Source organism: Cololabis saira, chromosome 6 (genome assembly GCF_033807715.1).
Source record: "Cololabis saira isolate AMF1-May2022 chromosome 6, fColSai1.1, whole genome shotgun sequence".
In the NCBI taxonomy this organism is placed as follows: Eukaryota; Metazoa; Chordata; class Actinopteri; order Beloniformes; family Belonidae; genus Cololabis; species Cololabis saira.
In genome coordinates, this window is record NC_084592.1 from 40,301,408 (window position 1) to 40,324,285 (window position 22,878).

Consider the following 22,878-nt stretch of genomic DNA (forward strand, 5'->3'; position numbering starts at 1 on the left):
TTAGAAACTGGGACTCTGAGAATCGTTTTAACCTCTGCGCGCTCACTTCGGTGGCTAATAAAGGTTGTAAAAATAACCACAATTTGGGACATAATCCTAAAGTGTCCTGTAGATGTGGGATCAGCCTCTCCCGGAGAAATGCACTCCCCCAGGATGTGATCCCTCGAGTCTGAGTAGTGCTGCGGTTTGGATCTTTAGCGTCCAGAGACGACCATCTGCGTTGCCGACTGAAACAGGAGCTGAGGGCGGAGGAGGCCGCAGCATCTCTGGATGGAGAGGGGCTCCTGCACTCTTTAGCTCCACGTTTCTACTGAAGAACAGCTGAACAGACAGGAGGCTGCCTGATATTTTAAATATAAATATATGATTTACATCCCTGCGGTTACCGGCTTGTCCACGATGCTGACTCGCTCATCGTCACGGCCCTTAAAGTACCGTTTCATTCCATATTTCATACAAATTCATCGTCTCGGCAGCGGCGGGAGCATCATGATATGGGCCTTGCCTCATTTCTTCACGGTCTAGACCAGGGGTCGGCAACCCAAAATGTTGAAAGAGCCATATTGGACCAAAAACACAAAAAACTAATATGTCTGGAGCCGCAAAAAATGAAAGGTCTTGTATCAGCTTTAGAATGAAGACAAATGGTGAAAGGAGAAATGTCGAAAAAAAGTCAAAATGTGGAGAAAAAAGTCACAATCTCGAGAAAAAAGTACAAATGTTGAGAAAAAAGTCGAAATGTTGAAAAAAAAGTTGAAATGTCGAGATTAAAAAGGAAAGGAAAAAGGAAGAAAAAAAAGTGGAAAAAAGGAAAGAAAGAAGAAAAAAGAAAAAAAAAACAAGAAAGAAAAAAAAGGAAAAAAGAGAAAAGAAAGACAAAGAAAGAGAAAAAAAAAGGAAGAAAAAAAGAAGAAAAAAGGGAAGAAAGAAGAAAAAAGCAAAAAAAAACAAGAAAAGAAAGGAAAAAAGAGAAAAAAAAGAGAAAAGAAAGAGAAAGAAAGAGAAAAAAAGGAAGAAAAAAAAAGAAGCAAAAAAGAAGAAAAAGGGAAAAAAAGGTGAAAAATTATTGAAAAAGGAGCCACTAGGGCGGCGCTAAAGAGCCGCATGCGGCTCTAGAGCCGCGGGTTGCCGACCCCTGGTCTAGACCATTCGCCGTCATGGCGAGGAAATCTCAAGGGTGTCTGTCCACCGGCGGAGGACAGACTTGGAAGCAGCTGCTAAATCCAGGGGTTCAGTCTTTCCTCGACTGCGGTGTGTTTTCAGCTTCACCGCCTTTTGCGTGTCTGTTGTTGAGACTCAGACGAACATCCCCATCATATTTTACGCCAGCTTTCTGCAGAAAACCAGCCACTTTTCCTCGTCGCCACTCGCCACAGAAGGGAAGCGTTCCAGCAACGTTTCACGGCCGGATCGTGGCGGAACAGAAAATCTGAGTATAATCGTTTCCGTGCATCAGTGTTTGACCTAAATATCATTTTTAATCTGCGGCCAGCAAGAGAAAACTAATGCTTTCGATCAAGTGATTTCCAGTGACTGAACATGCACACGCACGCACACAAACGTCTGAGATTATTAACGATGAGAGGGGATGGTGTTTGAGAACGGAGAGCAGATCTTGGGAGCTTTCAAGAAAAGACGATAAACTCGTGGTCCCGGAGTGGTCGGGATGAAGTGTGGGATTGCAGAAATCCGGCGTGCTGCAGATGTTGCTCGCCATGTGGACGTCGTGCGAGACAGAGAGAAACTAGTAAACGACTGAGCACATGAATCATGAATGAAGGTCTGTCTGGCGTCCCGATGGCCTCGAGTAGGAAGACTGAACCTTGAAGCTGAGGTGACTTCACACCAGCGCCTGAATTATTGAACCTGTTATCTCCACTAAAACGTCCACTGTTGCACGTCACATGAGCGCGAGTCAGCGAGGCCACGGAGGAAAACCTGAGACTGTTTTTAACACCGGTCTGTGATAGGGCTGTTCGATTTTGCCCAAAAATAAAATCTCGATTTTTTTCTCTCAAAATCCGATTTTCGATTACGATTATTTTGTGAATTGACAAAAGGCAAAGAAATGATTTCAAATATGCTGTTTTTTTATTGAACATTTGCCCCATTGGGCTTTAAGTGCAAACTTTGCTCTTATTAAACCAAAAATGAATGAATAAAGTGCAAAACTCTGTAAAATAAGTTGAAAAAAAGTTTTAAAAAATATAATAAAATATAAAGTTTTATCTCTGAAAAAAAAAATCAGCAAATCAGCACTTGTAAACATACAGTAAGTTATATTTCCAATTAAATAAAACAAGACATTTTCTAATTAAACTAAACTGGGTCTTTGCATGCTAAATAATAATGCAACCCATGAAGGAGGTAGAGGTGTGTAATGTCAGTCATTACATTTGCTATTCACATTTGCAAGTTTTTTGCAAGGAACACGAGCCGGTCTAGCGCATCTGGCTTGAGGGATGCCCGGTGGCATGAACGCCCCCTCCTACACTAAAGAGCCTCTCCCATGGGGCACTTGTCGCAGGTATTGAGAGGTATTTCCATCAATCATTAATATGGTATCAATCATTAATATGTGTGCAGACAAGGTAAAAAAAAAAAAAAAAGTTTAAAAATCGATTTTTCGATTTTCACGTTTTAACATCGTTCTAATTACATAATCGCGATTACGATTTAAAATCGATTAATCGAACAGCCCTAGTCTGTGATAATCAGACCGTCGCTGCCGCTTTCATCCAGCCGCCTCACCTTCGTCACCGCGGTGGTGCGATTCGTTTGTAGGGTCTTTTGATTTGAAGCGATGTGTGTGTAATCAAGAGGGCGGTCTCCGCCGCCCACAAACCCACGCTCACTCACCCGCGACTCGCAGCTTTCCCCACCCGAAGGCAGCTGCGGCAGATCCGGGTGGAGACCTGCTGGTCCTCATTTCAGCTCAGGCAGCGCTCGCACTGGACATCACTTTGGTGGCGACACCTGAACTGAGAATTATTGCACAGATTTGATCGGAATGAAAAGTAAAGGAACATTGATTAGCATCATAAATCCGCTCTTCAGAATATCTCTCGAGGATGTCACGGGGTTGTCCAGTTCTTCTTATACAGTCTGGATGAAAATATGGAGAAAGTAGGGCTGTGCGATTAATCGATTTTAAATCTAAATCGGATTTATTAAACACAATCAGTGTTAAAAAAAGGAAAATCGGAAAATCGATTTTCCTTTTTTGCAGCTGGCTGCATTACAGACAGAGCTCGTCCAGTCATCTTTGTTTGGTCAAGAAAATTGTAAATGTTGTCACTTTACTAAACTCAAGGAGGATTTACAGTATATTTGAATTGCACTTCATTCCCAATAGGGAAATTTGTTAAAAATAAAGATAAAATATTTAAAACAATTTATTCCATTGTCTTTTGTAGTTTTACCAAAAAAATCGAAATCGAAATCAAAAATCTGGTTTTCAGAGAAAAAAAATCGGGATTTTATTTTTGTCCAAAATCGCCCAGCCCTAGGAGAAAGTGATGTTTTATTACTGTTTAATTTATTGTACTTATTTCATTTATCTGTCAAGGATAATGTACATGACACTCAGAGTAAAGATGCTCCGTAGCAGGTTCCAGCTTTCTGTCTCATTCCCATGCAGCTGATGAGATTAGGACGGTAAAAGATTCTGGTTAAATTGTGAAAGAAGTGCGTGCTGTCAGCAGGAGAGGAGACATCAATAACTTGCACATGAAAACAAATTACAGACCGTTACTAAGTCTTTTAAAGTGAAAGGGTTCTTCTCAGTGTGCTACTTCCCTTCCTTCCCGTCCTTCAGGGTGCCAGCTCTGTAATCGCTTCATGACGTCAGCTCCTCTTCACAGGTTTCAGTCTCTGATCGCTTCATCGGCGCTGCTGTTTCTGCTTCACCGCACAGCTTTCTGCTAAACTGCCACCTCCAATCGATCCCTGCAGCAGCACATAAATTCACAGGAACTCTCTCTCTTTCTCTGTCTCTGACTCTGTGTCTGTCTCTCTTTAAAGCACTCGTATCTGGACAAAGAGACCTCTCTGATTCTGAGAAACATAGCAGGAAAACCCTCCCACCTGCTGACCAAGGTGACGCCCTTCATCCACCTCTCCTCCCGCATGCCGGCGCCCCCCCCCCCCTCCTCTCCGTCACTGTTTTATGCATGAACCCCGAGCCGTGCACGATGCACCCCTCCACCCCTCCACCTCCCCCTCTGTGTCCTGCTCCGACTCGTCCCCGCCGAAGCTCCATCTGTGTGATGCATCAGTTGAACTAGTTTTCTGTCGGTGTGTCTGCGGAGTCCTTAACACGACCTGTGTGTGCAGTGATGCCAGACTTGTCTTGCTTTCACCCAAGTGAGGCCTTTTCACCACAAAAGCACGACGGCTTTGCCTCAGAGACGAAGTGGCCTGGGTGAAAGCAAACTGCATGTGTGATAAAAGCGCCTCGGACGTGATGTTGCACCGGCCGACAGGAGACGATCACACAGGACTCGTTTAGTTCACTCCGCCCCCTCCATTCATACCTCTGAATTTTTGAACGGTTTTCTGTTGCCGCTGGTTTCACAAATACGACCAAATTAACTCAGAAAAGCCCGACTGTGGCCCCAAGCGGGCTGAGCGGACCTGAAACTAAACACTTCCCATCCTGTGTGATCGTGCTGCTTCAACGGCGTTCACTTATGGTTTAATGTTGCAACATTACATGCAACAACGTCGACGCTGGTGGAATAATGTGCGTAAGGTAAGTGTAACGCTCAAAACTTGTGTGTCTGCTTCTGTGAACCCAAATCAGTCCAGAACGATCCCACTGTGTTCTGGAGGAACCAAAGAATGAACTACTGATCAATAGTAGGGCTGTGCGATTAATCGATTTTAAATCTAAATCGGATTTTTTTATCAAAATCGATGTTAAAAAAAGGAAATCGGAAAATCGATTTTTTGCAGCTGGCTCGTCTAGTTTGGTCAAGAAAATTGTAAATGTTGTCACTTTACTAAACTCAAGGGGGATTTACAGTATCTTTCAGTTGCACTTCATTCCCAATAGGGACATTTGTTTGCTATTTTTCTTTAAAAATAAAGATAAAATATTTGAAACAATTTTTTCCATTGTCTTTTGTAGTTTTACCAAAAAAATCGAAATCGAAAATCGTGTTTTCAGAGAAAAAAATCGGGATTTTATTTTTTTCCAAAATCGCCCAGCCCTAATCAATAGTAAGAGCAACTGCAACAATCCAAGGCCCAGAGTCGCTGGGGGCGAGATGAGCCCGGGTTCTAGTTTTATTTTACTTCTGAGACAGAAGTGCTGGAAGTTGAGTTTTAACCGCCCTGTTCTGCTTCCAGCACTAGTGCAAGGAACCTTGGAGTTATTTCTTTTTTTTTTTTTTTTTGGCTCTTGTGGCCCTTTATTGAAGATGCAGACTGGAAAAGGGTAGAGAGAGAATGGGGACGACATGCAGCAAAGGTGCACAGGCCGGGATTGGAACCTGCGGCCGCTGCAGGAGGACTGTAGCCTCAGTATATGAGCCGCTGCTTAACCCACTGCACCACCGAGCGGCCCACCTTGGAGTTATTTCTGACCAGGATTTATGTTTTAATTCTCCTATTGATCACCTCCCTAAAGCCGCCTTCTTTGACCTGCAGAGTATTCCCAACATCCGGAGCATCCGTTAAAAGACTGGTTTATGCATTTGTCACGTCTGGGCCAGAGTGCCGCAGGTATTGAGTTTGCTGGATGCTCAGATTACTCCCAAATGTCTCCATGGGGATGAAATCGCCACATCCAGAGGTCCAACTGCGATGAGTTAACATCTTTCATTGGCTCACTGTCAAATACTCAATATAGAACTGGGAATGATGCCCGTGACATGAAAAGCTAATATAATAATGCCCTTAATTGTTCCCCGTCAACACACAGAACCTCTTTATTCTCTGACCGTTGACCTGTTCATGGTTCTCAGGGCGAGAATTTGAGGAATTACTATTTGCACGTAGTCTGTCCATCCACTGATCCACCGGATCCATGTCCCGACCACCAGGGGTCCCCTTCCTAAATCAGCGGTGTAATCTGGATTACTGCAGATGCTGTTGCTGCTCGGCCTGCCGGGGTCTTGCTCCGTTCGTCGAAGGAGGATCCACCAAACTGGATCCCACACCTGGAAAATCTGTCCCTCAGTTGGGGGTTGGTGGAGTCCAACAGCCCGGGGCTGGACCTGTACGTGGTTCCATGCATCAGAGTTGGGCAGTGAGAGTATACGCTTGTGGTTAAAGGGTCACGCATCAGATAATTTGATTGAAACATTAGCTCACTGCGTCAGTCGCCTCGGTCTCGCAACATCGTACAACAGCATGCAGTTGACTGGGGTTTTGCAGTTCTATGATGCTGACGTCAACTTTGAAATGAGGTTAAATCGCTTTTGTAACTGTCCCACGCTCGCTTTTTTCTGCCGCATCTTCCGTCGTTACTTTCTTGGGTCTCTTAGTCCTCTCTGACGTGATGTCCACCGGAGCGCCGTGAGCTTTCCTCTTCCTATAATCCATCGACACAGTGTCATAAAGTGGACAGAAGTTCCCGAAAGACGCCATCCAGTTACTTTGGGTGTTTTTAGACCATGAGAGACAGACAGTAACTCCTAAAATCAACCAGATATTCCTCCAAAAGAAATTGAAAGTGATATTTCAACCGGAAAAAAACAGTTATCCTTCTCTGACCACGTTTTCCGTGGCGCTTTGCTCTCTGTTGCAAACAAATAAAAAGATCTTATCTGACTCAACTCCAGGCCATGGTTATTAGGAATGGGCGATATTTTACCGTTCACGATAAACCGTCAAAAAAATTCCCCACGGTAAGAAATTGTCATCTCGTGATAAAAACGATAAATTCCCGTTGATGACGTTTTTGTGTAAATCCGGATTTATGGTTCTGTGTTAAATCGACGCACAACGTACGGAAGGAAGGAAGGAAGGAAGGAAGGAAGGAAGGAAGGAAGGAAGGAAGGAAGGAAGGAAGGAAGGAAGGAAGGAAGGAAGGAAGGAAGGAAGGAAGGAAGGAAGGAAGGAAGGAAGGAAGGAAGGAAGGAAGGAAGGAAGGAAGGAAGGAAAGGATAAATTCCCGTTGATGACGTGTTTGTGTAAGAAACATGGCGGAAGGCGGATCTGAGAGCGAGGAGCTTGAGTCATTCCAGTTTTGCAGTACAGGTGTAACTCATTTAATTGGTTTTTATCAATTAAATGTAATTGGTGTAGTTTAATAGCATTTAGTATTCTTTTAGAGCAGTGTTTTGGGGGCTCCAAAGACTGAATGTGGTGATAGATTTATAGTTACAAAGGTGGAGTTGAATTGGTATTTTTTTATCATCATTTTTATCGTTATTGGGATAAATGCCAGAAATTATTGTGATAAATTTTTTAGTCCATACCGCCCATCCCTAATGGTTATATCCCACCACAGTCCCTGCAACGCCCTCCTAGCCGGCCTAACAGCTTGTGCGAGATCAGATCACCATAAAAGCTCCAGAACTCCGACACCTGCCTACAAGGTGCTCTCAGGGTCCCCACCTCTTCCTGGGAACTCGTTCACCTAGGGCTTTCGGGAGCTTGTGTTCATCACAAGACCTCCAGCTGGCCTGGCCCTCTCTCCACACGGGGCTACCAATCCAGGCCGTTCTCCTGTGGTTCCTCTGGTGGAGCAAGTCACCTGTGGTCAGACGCTCCAGAAGCCTCCCGCCCGCCGTAGTCTCTTCAGCTCCCTGACCTGCACTTGGACGTTGTCTTGGCTGCACTAACTTTGTGATCTGTGTCACTGTGGCTTGATTGTATTCTTCTGTTGCTAGTCGCTTTAGATAAAAGTGTCTGTTTTTCAGATCTGGAAAATATCTAGTTTTCAGAGCAAGAATTTGCTGTTTGTCAGTACTTCATGGCAATACTTAGGGCTGGGTGATATGGACCAAAAGTCATATCTCGATATTTTCTAGCTGAATGGCGATACTCGATATATATCTCGATATTTTTTCTGTGCCTTAATTGGGGTTTCCCCCAAAGCATTATAGCATAGCATCTCTGTTAGCTTCATCTTTTCTGAGGCAAACCCTTAAAAAAACAGTCAGTTTTAATACAAAGCCTCGTGCCAAATGTCACACAGGTTCCTTTATTAACAGAGGTCTGCACAATATCAAAATGTATGAAACAAATGAAATAAAAATAAACTGCCTGCATATATAGAATAAAAATGCTTCTTGAATAAAATAAAACAAATATCCCTTTCCTGCATAACAATTAAATTAAAATACACTGTGGAATTAATACAATGTAGACAGTAACAGGCAGACTTTTCCACTGAGGTTGACAGTTGTGCAAATAACAAAACATTTATGCAAATCTCAAATAAAACATTCAAGTCAATTTGTCACAAAATAAGCTATATCAAAATCATAAAAAAAAATTTAAAAAAAATTTAAATCGATATAAACGATATTGTCTCGTACCATATTGCGTTTGAAAATATATCGATATATATTAAAATCTCGATATATCGCCCAGCCCTAGCAATACTTGAACATTAGAGCTGCGGCCGGGTATCATGGGGCTCAGCTGAGCAGGAGTTACCCGGCTCGACGTGGCCTCGGCCTCAGCGTGCTTGTTAACGAGCGCTTGGAGCCGAGCCAGCAGCAGTAATGAGGCTTAGCCGGCGAGCCTGGAGCGGACCAACACCGATCGATGCAGATAATGGGACAAGCTGCTGATGGTTGTTGTGGCTCTCTGATTGACATGCAGGTGGACGCCGGCCTGTCCTGGGACCCGCCGCTTTATTTAAAATGTACACTTCTGACCGCATGTCCGAGTCCAAACGGGCTGCACAGATTAAGCTCAGCTGCTGCTCGGAGCATGAACGTAGCTGGACTAGGGTTGCCACCTTTCAGAAATAGAAATAAGGGACGTCCTGATTTCAGCAGCGCAGGAGCCAAAAAAAAAGCCCCAAAACTTCTAAACTGAATAAAAATGTGTTTATTTTATATGAAAAACAAAATGCTTTGATTTAAAGTTTAAAGTGCTTTAATAGCATTGAACTTGCATGACTGTACAGACAGACAACCATACTAGCAACTGAAATATCCTCCTATGCTACGTATGTCCACATCAGCCAAGATGTAATATAGCCTACAGGTGAAGAATATGGTGTAAAAGTTAATTTATTTCAATAATTCAACTAGAATATGGTGTAAAAGTTAACTTATTTCAATAATTCAACTAGAATATGGTGTAAAAGTTAATTTATTTCAATAATTCAACTAGAATATGGTGCAAAAGTTAATTTATTTCAATAATTCAACTAGAATATGGTGTAAAAGTTAACTTATTTCAATAATTCAACTAGAATATGGTGTAAAAGTTAATTTATTTCAATAATTCAACTAGAATATGGTGTAAAAGTTAATTTATTTCAATAATTCAACTAGAATATGGTGTAAAAGTTAATTTATTTCAATAATTCAACTAGAATATGGTGTAAAAGTTAACTTATTTCAATAATTCAACTAGAATATGGTGTAAAAGTTAACTTATTTCAATAATTCAACTAGAATATGGTGTAAAAGTTCATTTATTTCAATAATTCAACTAGAATATGGTGTAAAAGTTCATTTATTTCAATAATTCAACTAGAATATGGTGTAAAAGTTAATGAAAATACGGTACAAATCGCGTCCCGTATTAGTTCAATACGGGACGCAACATTTTTTTCTCAAATAAAGGACAATTCCGTATTTTACGGGACGGGTGGCAACCCTAAGCTGGACCACAGTTTACCTCGGCGACTGTAAAGTTACTCCTCGGCTAAATCTGCAGGGTTCTTAATGACAGAGGGCTAAATTGTTTTTATTTGTGTTCTGATTGGATCGACACTGTCATCACTTGATTGGATGATAAAGCAGTAAAGGCACTTTGATTGGATGTCAGGGATGCTGGAGGAATAATCCTCTTGGAGAGAAGAGGGTGATTCCCAGTGGCATCAAACATAAGCACTTGTGCACGCGCACACACACACACAGATGCAACAGCTGGCAGGCAGCGGGCCGTCTCTCCCGGAGATTTCAGCTTTGGATGTCTTTTTAAAAGAGAGCATTCAACTTTAACGGCAAGCCCCATTAAAGTCGTTTGGGCTGTGAAAGTTTAAGATCAAGTAATCTGCAGCTTGATTAAATCTGATCAGTGCGCCCCATATCGCCAGGACTCGGGGGACTTTTCCCTTTGGCACTGTGTCTTTGGACTTCCCTGTCCTCTTAGTGACGGCAGATCCCCAGCTCTGGACATCAGTCTGAGCCCAGTGGATCAAAATTAAATGAATGGATGCAGATTAAGATCCATTTGTGTCCAGGCAGCTGCTGCCGCTGCCGTTGCTGCTGCCGCCGTCGGCTGTAAAATCCAGCTTTTACCTCCGCGGCTCAGGCCCGGATCACGCCTGATCAGGTCTCGTCCTGCAGCAGCGCTGGCTTCCCTGATTCAGGATCTGAACCACTCTGCTGTTAGGAATGAAAACCAGAAAAACATGATTTAGTCTTAATTCACGGCTCCAGATTAAATTGGGGTGGGGGGGGCGTGATGGCTCCGAGAATTCAAGGAGCTTACAAGCTTTGGGTCCGGTCTAATTCCTGCAGCAGTGATTAGGTTGAGGGTGTAATTATCTGCTCTCCGTAGAGACTTCAAGTTGGAGCTGTGTGTGTGTGTGTGTGTGTGTTGGGGGGGGGTTCTGCTGCACACAGAAAACTCTATATGTGTCAGTGTTACAACACACACACACACACACACACACACGCTGCTGGCCCAGTTCTGCTGCTCCTGCTGTGTACAGTAATTCACATCAGTTGTTTTGAGCCTACGGCAGCTCAGTGGGGACACACTGCTCCTGACTTCAAAGACATCCAGATTTTTCCCTTTTTTTGGGGGGGGGGGTCTAATTTTAGCTTCTTAATAATGTAGGTCAGCTTGAATATGTTTGAGATGGAAATGGAAGCTGGGGCTCCTGGTTGGGGGGGCAGATGAGGCAATCGTGATGGTTGATATGAAACGCAGCGTTTTCTGTTTGTAGTTTTATATTTGTGGATGATGATAATATCATCCGTACCCCATTTTAATTAAACACAGATTTTACCTTTCTAAGAACGTGGATATAACCAGGGGAAGATGTGAGTGTTTAGCCGCGTTTCCACTAGCGGGAGTTCCGGGTAGATTTTTCGGGGCCGGGGGCCGTGTGTGCACACGTTTCCATCACCAGCAACAGTAGCGCTGTAACGGGGCCTTCAGGGACCTTTTACGGGGCCAAAAAACAGCCCTGTCGTAGGAGAGGGATGTTTTTCGGCGAAGAGGGGCTACCTGGTGGGGGGTCTCTGCTGATTGGGTAGTCTAAAAGTGGGAACTCAGCCCTCAGTCATGTGAACACAAATCATTTAAGCATTTTGACCAGAGACATTTTGCTACGAGTAATTTGATTCAGACAAATAGTATGTAGAAAAAACGGAAACAACTAAAAAGAAATACAATGTAACAGAAAGAAATGTGCAGGAGGAACAAAAAAAACCCATAAGGGCTTGTCGAGTGGTACTCCTATAATGAAACAAACAATATCTACAGAGATATGTAAAACATAGGACAACTAAGGAGAACAAGCTAAATTACTAGAAAAACAGGAATCTGATGAGGATGTGCAGAGAAGTTCTGGAAATTAGTTGTTAAACTTTGCTAAGCTGGGTTAGCAAAAAAGTTGTGATTTGTTTTTTGAAATTATTTGTGCTTGAGCATTCTCTAATATTGAGTGGTAAGATGTTCCAATAAAGAGGAACCTCTGAATCTAACTGAAAATTGGGAAAAAGTAGTCCTGAAAAAGGTGGGATGGAGATTGTTTGCAGACCTAGTATTAAAGTGATGAATTTGGGAATTGAATTGAAATAAAGAATGAAAACAGGTTGGAAGTAGCTTGTGTATTGATTGATAGACAAAAAGACAAATCTGAAAAACATTTACAGCATGATGAAGTTGGAGATTACATGAAAAAACGATGGATGGACCGATGAGTCAGTTCAGGTCTTGATGTCATATTACAGCAATATAGAGGTCCAACGGGGGGGATTCTTTTAATCTGAATCACTACGACTGCGGTGTACGTTTTAAAAGAAAAGCAAGTAGCATCCGTTGTTTATCTGTTTCTTCTTCTATTCATTTTTCTGCTGGCCGTTTTGAAAACTGCAACAAATGAGCATTACCGCCACCTGGTGGTCGCCGCTATTTTTTCAGTCAAAGGTTGTTGTGTGGCGCTACAGTGTAGTGCAGGGGTCGGCAACCCAAAATGTTGAAAGAGCCATATTGGACCAAAAACACAAAAAACAAATATGTCTGGAGCCCGCAAAAAATGAAAAGTCTTGTATAAGCCTTAGAATGAAGGCAAATGGCGAAATGTTGAGAAAAAAGTCGAAATGTTGAGAAAAAAGTCGAAATGTCGAGAAAAAAGTTGAAATGTCGAGATTAATGTTGAAGTACAATCTCGAGAAAAAAGTCGAAATGTTGAGAAAAAAGTCGAAATGTCGAGAAAAAAGTCAAAATGTTGAGAAAAAAGTCAAAATGTTGAGATCAATGTACAATTTCGAGAAAAAAGTCGAAATGTCGAAAAAAAAAAGTCGAAATGTCGAGATTAAAAAGGAAAGGAATAAGGAAGAAAAAAAGAGAAAAAAGGAAAAAAAGAAGAAGAAAAAAGAAAAAGAAGAAAAAGAGAGAAAAAAAGCAAAAAAAAAAAGCAAAAAAAAGGTCAAACAATTTTAAAAAAGCTCCAGGGAGCCACTAGAGCGGCGCTAAAGAGCCGCATGCAGCTCTGGAGCCGCGAGTTGCCGACCCCTGGTGTAGTGGAAACGCAGCAGCTGAAGGAGCCAAGGAGACGTTGGGCCCTGTTAGGGTTCCTGTCTGGAGGGTTTACCCGGAACTCCCGCTAGTGGAAACGAGCCTTTTGAGTCTCTGATGGTGTAAAGCGGCTGCTCTTTGGGGGGGTGTTGGCGTGGATCCCTCCAAGTCCCCAGTCTGGTTCTAACTCTGCTGCTGCTCAGTCATGGAGCCGTGTGGCGATAAATGTTTCTGTGAGTGTTTGAATCATTACAACAAAGCATCAGAGTTTATGTAAAAGTTAAACCAGCTGGTGACGCAGACGGCAGCGCGGAGTGATGCTTTTAACAGTTACAGCCTCATGATTTAAGCCTCTTTGAAGAGCCTTGTATCATGACAACTGTAACCATTAATTTCCCTTCGGGGACTAATAAATTATTCTGAGCTGAATTATCCTGGCGGTTGTGGCTTCACAGTCCATTATGGGATACGGTATCTGAAGTAGACTGGTCAGCTGCATACTTTTTCAAATTTTTTGCATTTTTCCACATTTTACAAGAAAGTTTTGCAAAATCAGTATGTATCAATGGTGTGATATGCAGTTTTGAAGATGGCCTCAGTGACTACGTTTACATGCAGTCAAAATTCGGGTTATTACAAATATTCCGGTTACTGAAACATTTGGAATATTCCGTTTCCATGCGTGAGCAAACAGGGTTATCCCTGTATACATGTACTTAATCATTCGGGATATCTGGATCAAACCAGCGACGCGCGGAGAACGTCATGACGCAATTAGCGTCATTTCCGCTTCCTCTTCCTGTATCCAAATTCAAAACAAATTCTGCTTCGCGCAACTTTTCGCTCACCTTCTTGTAAATCTCTCTATCCCGGTACTTTCTACCGTCTACAAATGCAGAAATGTTCATATCCTTCATTACATTTATGAAGTGATTAGTCTCCTCCTGGTCTTGTTTCTCCGTGTTAATAAGAACTTCCTGGACTCAAAAGACCAGGATTACTTGCGAACAGAACATGCAGAAAACAAATTCATGTTCCGTTTGATGGGGATATTCCGTTTGGCGTTTACATGACCCAATATTCGGGTTTTAAAAGGAGTAACCCAGGTTTTTAAAAACCGGAATATGAGCAAATTCGGGTTATTCAAAGGGGTTATTGGTGTTTACATGGCCGTGCAAATTCGGGTTATTGCCAATATTCGGGTTTTAAAAGGGTTATTGATGCATGGAAACGCAGTCAATGGTTCCTCGTCCTCAACGATACGACGGTGCTTCTTGAAACATCAAAGAGGAGGAGGAGCTCCAGGAGCCATGGCAACGAAGCGGGGGTGAAGAAACACATAGCAGAGTACACGAAGGGCTCATAAACTGACGCCGTCGGCGTCCTAACATGCAGTTCCTCAAAGGACCACTAGAGGCAGGCTAAAAAAGTGAGTCTTTTCCACTGAAACCCTCAATGCTGAATGTCAAACTTTACAGGAGAAATAAACACACTTTCAGGTTGGTTTCTGTCTCTTATCAGTCAAAATGATATTAAACTCATTGTGAAAATTAAATTATAATAAATTATAATTATAAATAATAATAAATTATAATTATAAATTATAAAATATATAAATATTTAATATTTAATATTTAATTAAATTATAAATATATTATAAATTATAAATTAATTAATTATTTATTAAATTATAATAAATAAATAAATAAATAATTATAAATTATATTAAATTCATTACCTTTGTCTGCCAAAGCAGAATCAAAATCCTTCGTACTTAGAAATAATCTGGTTTCTGGTTCTGTAACGGGCCACTTCAGCTATTGCTGGGTTAGCGAGAGGGAACCGGGGCTGACGCACGGGTAACCTTCGCTACCTGGAGTTAATAACCAGGTAGGACTTTATATGATTAGTTAAAGATTATTATGCAGAATATTAAAAAAAAGAACGCAGTTTTTTCCCAGGGAATATTTTGCGTTAACGGTTTTGAAGGTTCAAAAGCGACTCGCTGGTGCTCCAGGTTTGTGCTTGAAGCCACCTGTAGCATCAGACGTGCGGACAGGATTCACAGCATCGTTTAGCAAATCCCCTCGTCCGTTTCCCTTTTCATTAAAAAAAAATAATCATGAACTAATTTTGTTCTCAAATATTAGTTTAGGCCGATCAAATTCTTTCACTGGTTAAGATATTTAAAAAAAACAATCTCACTGAGCTGTTTATGGGCTTAATAGTGTGTGTGTGTGTGTGTGTGTGTGTGCGTGTGTGCGTGCGTGCGTGCGTGCGTGCGTGCGTGCGTGCGTGCGTGCGTGCGTGCGTGTGTGTGTACTTCTGTGGGTTTATTTGGGGGGGACGTTGATAAGGAGATTGGCTGCTAATCTCTTGGTCATATTCATTTCATTCTGCCCTTTCGCTCGTTTGTTACACAGATCCCTCTGTGTGTGTGTGTGTGTGTGTGTGTGTGCGTGTGTGTGTGTGTGCGTGCACTCAGCCACACCGGCGGTCGCGTTAAGACTTCTTTAATCCGAATGCAGACAGGTTGACGGCGAAGAGGCGAGAATGAAACTGGGAAGAAAGGAGGAGACAGCTGTGAGGAAGGGGCACGGCAGCTTGAGATAAAGAGATCAGTGGGTGCAAGTTGGCACTGCAACAACACCCCTCCCCCGCACTGTCCATCCTTCCTCCCCTCCCCTCCCCTCCTCTTCCTCTCACTCCCTCCGTCTCGCCGGGCCGGGAGGACGTGACGGGATGTGGAAGCATCCTTCGCTGTGAGCTCCGTCACCGCTCAGACGAGGACTGTTCCCATCCGCGCTCTTCTATCCGCTGGAAGACTTGATGTTTTTGCCTCCATCCATCCATCCATCCAGCCCCCCCCCGCTGCCTCGTCACACTTTATTACCTCTTTCCGTTGGGGGTGGGCACACCGCTCACTTGTGCAGGGTGACGCCGGGAGAAGCTGCGGCTGCTGCGCTGGCAGAAACTCGGGCGTCCAGCTGAAGCGTCGTCACTTGGGATAATCCTCCTTCAGCGAGACAACAGCCAACGTGTGACGTCCGAGCTTTAATCTCGTTCTCCTGCAGTCGTAATAATTCGGAGAGGATGACGATGCTCGAGAAGAGGAGCGGGAGGAGATGCACGTTTCGCACCGCCGGCCGCACTCCAGCGGCTCCTGTAGTCAGGGAACTGTAAGCATGACCAGAACCCAGCAGGACAAAGCCTGATTAAAAATCCGACCCAAAATGCACTGGTTGCTGTTCTGAAGCGGCGAGTTCGGGGATTTGTTTTTCGTCACTTCAGTTTAAATTTGATGTGAAGCAGACACACAAGTGTTGTTTGAGACAAATCAACTGGAAATACGCCATGAGTTCCTGCTGGAGGAGTCAGGTAGGCGGCCGGGCTGCAGCTCTGAGAGGCTAAACTTGCTGCTGCATCATGGGTGTTTTCTTCTGGCTCTGTGTGCAGGAGGAGCAGGCTGCCAAGCTGAAGGCAGACAACATCCGAGTGGCCCTGGAGAAGATCAAGGAGGCCCAGGTGAAGAAGGTGAGTCTGCTGCACGCACTCAGGAGACGTGTGTGTGTGTGTGTGTGTGTGTGTGTGTGTGTGTGTGTGTGTGTGTGTGTGTGAGTGTGTGTGGTGGCGGACCGCTGGCGGTGCATGGGGCCACGTGTCCGGAGGACTCGGTTTTCTGGGTCAGGTCAGTGTTACGCCACACTGAAAGCTCTGGTCAATAACAGCTGGGGTCTAAACACACACACACAAACAACACACACACAAACAACACACAACCAACCGCACACAGCACTCAGCATAATGACCACTGCAAGTTAAGTCTCAATCCCAGAGATGAGATTAACAACCTGGATTTACTGAACACATGGGACTACCTGCCTACCGTGCGTGCGTGCGTGCGTGCGTGCGTGCGTGCGTGCGTGATGATAATGATCCTGCTCATGTCAACAAGTACCACATTTGTTTATTTACTGCCTAAAGAGTGAAATAACCGGAGTCAAATTCCTTGTTGCACAATGTTGGAACCTGGCCAATAAAGATGATTCTGATTCTCAAAGCTTCCAACAACTCTTTAATCTTCAAACATTATGTAAAATTAACCATATTAAGAGCCGCCCACTGTATCAGTTCATTCATTTTTAGGCCCCACAAGTAAGAACTATTTAAAGGAGCCGTCTGTAAGAAATGGCCAAAACTGGTACTGCAGTCACTTTCAAAATATTGTTGAGCGGCGTGTACCCTCCCCCTCCTCCCACCGACCAGAGGTTGCCAGGTAGGCTGCAGAATGCAGCAGGAACGTAGGCTGCCATGGCTGCCATAATTAGAGCCGAGCTGGCAACACGGATGCCGAAACAATACTGACTTGGTGATTGGGAGATAGGTGGAGGGTGGAGCTTCAGAAACAATACTGACTTGGTGATTGGGAGATAGGTGGAGGGTGGAGCTTCAGAAACAATACTGACTTGGTGATTGGGAGATAGGTGGAGGGTGGAGCTTCAGAAACAATACTGACTTGGTGATTGGGAGATAGGTGGAGCTTCAGAAACAATACTGACTTGGTGATTGGGAGATAGGTGGAGGGTGGAGCTTCAGGCCAAAACAAAAAATAACAACATAAACATCAGTTGAGGGCTGCAACTCCTCTTTTTAAACTGAAATATCCTGGCTTGAGTGCTGTTGTCAGTGACATAAGTATTTGAAATGAACATGATTTTTAAATGTCTGTTGACATATCGGGGTCATTTTATGATTCGTTTTATTATTGCTCTTACATACAGCTCCTTTAAGACTGACACATTCACAAATAAATAATTTCCTTATGCTTTAATTAAATATCCGTGACGTGTTTCAGCAGCAATACCAGATACAGTACAGCAGCCGTTTTCAACCATGACTTCACAGCTCTGGTTAGAGAGGCCCGAAGCTCCACCCCCTTTTTGGGGTGTGCCTCTTTAGAAATCAGTCATGCAGCTTTGCGCTACCCACTTTGAGGCTACAGCTAAATGCAGCATGATATGACAGAATAAAGATGTTTTCAGATCAAAAAAGCCCAAACAAATATAACATGTTTGCTTGTATCTGTCAGAGTTGGAGTCGGCCGTCCCTCAAACACAGAAAAGATGGCATTGTGTGCCATTGTCTCCAAACCTGATGCAACACTGTCATTCCTTTTCTTAGATATTGATAAAGTTAAGCGCAAAGACAATCATTTTTCATAAATAAACAAATGAAAAGTTTATCTTGTTCAAATATTTCTAAATTCTTCAGAAAAATAAAAGATTTCAATGGACAGTTGTTTTTTTTCAAAGAACCCTCAGCAGGTTTTTAAGAAAAGCTCATCAAAACAAATGATCACAAGCCAATAAGCTGCCTCACATCACATTTGACTGTGCTGTTAGCTGTTCCCTCCTCCTCAGTGATCTGAGAACTTTAAAAACATCTTCACCACATGAAAAGACTCGCCGTTTGTCAGCATGTGTTCTTGCGTTCGACTCCGATTCCCCCCAAAAAAGCTGGAAAAAAGTCTGTAAAATATCAATAAAAACAGAATGCAACGATTTGCAAACCAAACAAAGTAGAAAATAACACGTATCAGATGTTGAGACTGAGACATTTTGCCATTTTCATGGAAAATATTAGCTCCTTTTGGAATTTGATGGAAGAAACACATTTAAGAACTGTTGGAACAGGAACAACAAGAGGCTGAAAAAGTAGCTGGAGCAGTCGACGACAACCGGAGGAGCATTTCCCAAACAGTGAGGTCAACTGTAAACAGGTCAGTAACATAACTGGGGCATTTATTAGAGGCAGCAGAGTCAAAAACTTGTGGAAGAATTCCAAGAAAAAGACGCCTCAATGTGAAATTGCGACAACTTTGAAGATCCCAGCATCTACAGCGTCTACGAGCATCCAAAGATTCAGAGAATCATGAGGAGTGCTTGTGCTCAAGGGCCAAAGCAGGATGCTGGAAATCACTGCACGGCCTGAGGAACACTGGCAGAGGTTCCTGTCTGTGAACACGGGTCAAAACGTCAACGCGAGCCAGGAACGCCACCGTCTTCTCAGCATCAAAGCTCACTTAAAATGCAAAACTGTTCGGTGGTCTGATGAATCAGTTTGAAATCCTTTTGGAAAGCACGGACACCGCAGGGCACAGCAAACATCCAGCTTGTTATCAGGGCTTAGTTCATAAGCCGGCGTGTCTGATGGTACGGGGCATTAGCGTCCACGGCGTGGACGGCTTACACATCTGGACCGGCTCCATCACTGCTGAAAAGTGCATCGAGGTTTACCAGCTCCAATCCTTGCAAACTTCAACCACGCTCTGCATCCATCACAGCAGCGAGCCCGGGTGCCGCGCCGGCCTGAAACCAGTCCAGAACTTTCACCAACAGAGAAAGTTTGGTGCATCATGAAGTGAAGAACACGGTGAGAGTCCTGCATCAGACGGGAACACACCAGTAAACGTTGAGCTGTGTTGCTGCATCACATCGTTAATGAGCTAATATTGCTTTAATCATATGGTAAAATGTCTCAGTTTCAACATTTGATGTCGTTTTATGTTCTGTTAGCAATAAAAATGAAAAGTTGAAGAGCGTTGCAGGTCGTTGGGTTCTGTTTTTCTTTACACAGCGTCCAACACAGCGTCCAACTCCTGGGGTTGTAGTTGGGAAGCAGCCGAACATCTTCCACACTTTCTTTTTCAAAGTCTGCATCGAGACTTCATCAAGTTGTTGATACGTCCACTGGAGAGTTGTGGGGACTAGAGATGGGAGAGGAGGAAAAAATATAGTTATAAATCTTTTGTCATGCAACGGATTTTAGTTTTAAGATGTTTTCATGCAATAACAGTTTATTGTGATCTCTAAATGATAAACATATAACCTTAAACATAATTTTTTTCGTTCTGCTTCAACCAAACTTTGTTCATAGCACGAAATGGAACACAAAAGCATCTAAATGAGTGAAAAAAGAGCTAATCAAAGCGGACCTGGCCTTTTTTTTGGGCGGGGGGGGTCTTAAGCAGAACAACAGAAGGTGACAGGAGAAGCTGTATCAATGTCCAGCAAATAAGCTAAAATAAAAAAATAAACCACCCCCACCAACAAGAAAGCATCAACTCTAGAGAGAAAACTTTTTAATGCGGCTCCATTTCTCAACAGTATAGTTTTTGAATGACCAAACTTGATTTAGTTTCATCCAATATGGAGCTTCAGAATTGAGGAATAAACTACGCCAGAGTGTAAATCTGGACCAAATAAAACCTCTGTTATTGCAGCGCAGGATTGCTGCGTCCAGAAAATCAAGTGGAGCGAATCTGGTTCCTTTACTCTGGATCCCGTGGTGGAGTACCGCCAATGTAGAGATTTAGTTTCTCTCCGTAAGGATGTTTGGTGTTTCCTGGTCTCTGTGATCCAAAACAAACCCAACAGTTGTCTCTCTGCAGTGATGTGACTCTAAACTGTCGCTCTCCTCGTCTTCAGCTGGTGATTCGTGTCCATCTGTCAGACGAGAGCTCAAAGACCATGATGGTGGACGAGAGACAGACGGTCAGACAGGTACGACCTCTGCATCCCTGCCGTTGGTGTTGCTTTATCATTGATAACCATCCTGAGCTGCATGTTTACAGGACTGTCTCAGAAAATTAGAATATTGTGATGAAGTTCTTTATTTTCTGTAATGCAATTAAAAAAACAAAAATGTCATACATTCTGGATTCATTACAAATCAACTGAAATATTGCAAGCCTTTTATTATTTTAATATTGCTGATTATGGTTTACAGTTTAAGATTAAGATTCCCAGAATATTCAAATTTTTTGAGATAGGATATTTGAGTTTTCTTAAGCTGTAAGCCATGATCAGCAATATTAAAATAATAAAATGCTTAGAATATTTCAGTTGATTAGTAATGAATCCAGAATGTATGACATTTTTGTTTTTGTAATTGCATTACAGAAAATCACAATATTCTAATTTTCTGAGACAGTCCTGTAAGTTGGAAGAACAGTTGTGTTTGGTCAGAAACAGTTTTGTAGATGTTGAGCCGTGAGCATCGCCGACTTCAGCGCTCTTCGCCAGCATTGAACCTCCCAGCCTGTGTTGGTGACAAACCGCACAGGCTGGGAGGCTATGGAGCCAAATCAAGGCCAAAAGTTTTGCTAATTTGAAAATAAAATTTGAACCTGAAAATTGTTTTTTACAGTTTCAAAAAACTGAAACTGTAAAAAACAATTTTCAGGTTCAAATTTTATTTTCAAATTAGCAAAACTTTTGGCCTTGATTTGGCTCCATAGGAGGACACAGTCAAAACAGTTGATCTACGACTGGGATGTTCAACACATGCCTTGTTTGGTGGGGGCCCCCACCAGCTAATATAATCAAGGACGGCCCTCGTTAAACTATAACTGGTAGCTGCAGTAGTCATGTTGGCGTCTCCTGTCCTCAGGTTCTGGACAGCTTGCTGGACAAGTCTCACTGTGGTTATAGTCCAGACTGGTCGCTGGTGGAAACCATCTCTGAGCTGCAGATGGGTGAGTAAAGTTCCTCAAGAGCAAATGTATTCAAGCAGAGTCGGATTAAACAAGTTATCAACTTGTACAAAACAGGTTAATGGACCATCTTTGACGCCTACAACCTTTTGTTGGTTTAAAACAAACTGGACCAGTCTTCCTGCTTGCTTTGTGTCACTCTAGTCCAGGGGTCGGCAACCCGCGGCTCCAGAGCTGCATGCGGCTCCTTAGCGCCGCCCTAGTGGCTCCTGGAGCTTTTTCAAAAATGTTTTACTTTTTTTCTTTTTTTTTTTTCTTTTTTTCCTTTTTTCCCTTCTTTTTTTTCTTTTTTCTTTTTTTCTCTTTTTATTTCTTCTTTTCTTCTTTTCTTTCTTTTTTCTTTTTTCTTCTCTTTTTCCTTTTATTCTCTTTTTTTCTTCCTTTTTCCTTTCCTTTTTAATCTCGACATTTCGACTTTTTTCTCGAAATTTTGACTTTTTTCTCGACATTTCGACTTTTTTCTCAAGATTGTAGTTCAACATTAATCTTGACATTTCGACTTTTTCTCAAAATTTTGACTTTTTTCTCAACATTTCGACTTCTTTCTCAAGATTGTACTTCAACATTAATCTTGACATTTCGACTTTTTTCTCAAAATTTTGACTTTTTTTCTCAACATTTTGACTTTTTTCTCAACATTTCAACTTTTTTCTTGAAATTTTGACTTTTTTCTCGACATTTCGACTTTTTTCTCGACATTTCGACTTTTTTCATGAAATTTTGACTATTTCCTCGACATTTAGACTTTTTTCCTCAACATTTCGACTTTTTTCTCGAAGCGCATTATGAAAAAAAAATCTTCCCCCAATCATAACTAATACATGCAGCATGTGTTGCCTTCATTTTAAGGCTGATACAAGACTTTTCATTTTTTGCGGCTCCAGACATATTTGTTTTTTGTGTTTTTGGTGCAATATAGCTGTTTAAACATTTTGGGTTGCCGACCCCTGCTCTAGTCGGTGTGAATCTAGTAAGACCGAGACCCTCAGAAAGAGTTTTAAACCAAAACAGGACCAAAAGCCTGAAATACTGATGAGCCTGTCCCCGTCCTGTGTGATTCACTGGGAGAACAGATTTATGTAGAATTTGGGAATGGGGGTCTCCTTGATCCGGTTCAGACTTGGCATTAAAATGCGTCCTTTGAAATGCGATTAAGAGATTGAAATTAATATTTTCTTCGTACTCTGGACAAAAAAGCTTCCTGGGACGGATTCAGGGGCCACCCAATAAATCAGCATCATTAAGTCGAATGTCAACTCGGTTGGTTTTGTGCATACAGGACTGTCTCAGAAAATTAGAATATTGTGATAAAGTTCTTTATTTTCTGTAATGCAATTAAAAAAACAAAAATGTTATACATTCTGGATTCATTACAAATCAACTGAAATATTGCAAGCCTTTTATTATTTTAATATTGCTGATTATGGCTTACA

At 42.5% G+C, this 22,878-nt stretch overlaps 1 protein-coding gene across 1 annotated transcript in view; it reads left to right on the top strand.

Moving 5' to 3' along the window:
- The window catches only part of raph1a (Ras association (RalGDS/AF-6) and pleckstrin homology domains 1a), a 103,298-nt gene that overhangs the window by 66,415 nt on the left and 14,005 nt on the right, over positions 1–22,878 (top strand). Inside the window, 4 exon segments of the mRNA XM_061724111.1 lie at positions 4,024–4,098; positions 16,348–16,425; positions 20,379–20,453; positions 21,343–21,427. Coding sequence (XP_061580095.1) covers positions 4,024–4,098; positions 16,348–16,425; positions 20,379–20,453; positions 21,343–21,427 — 313 coding nt within the window.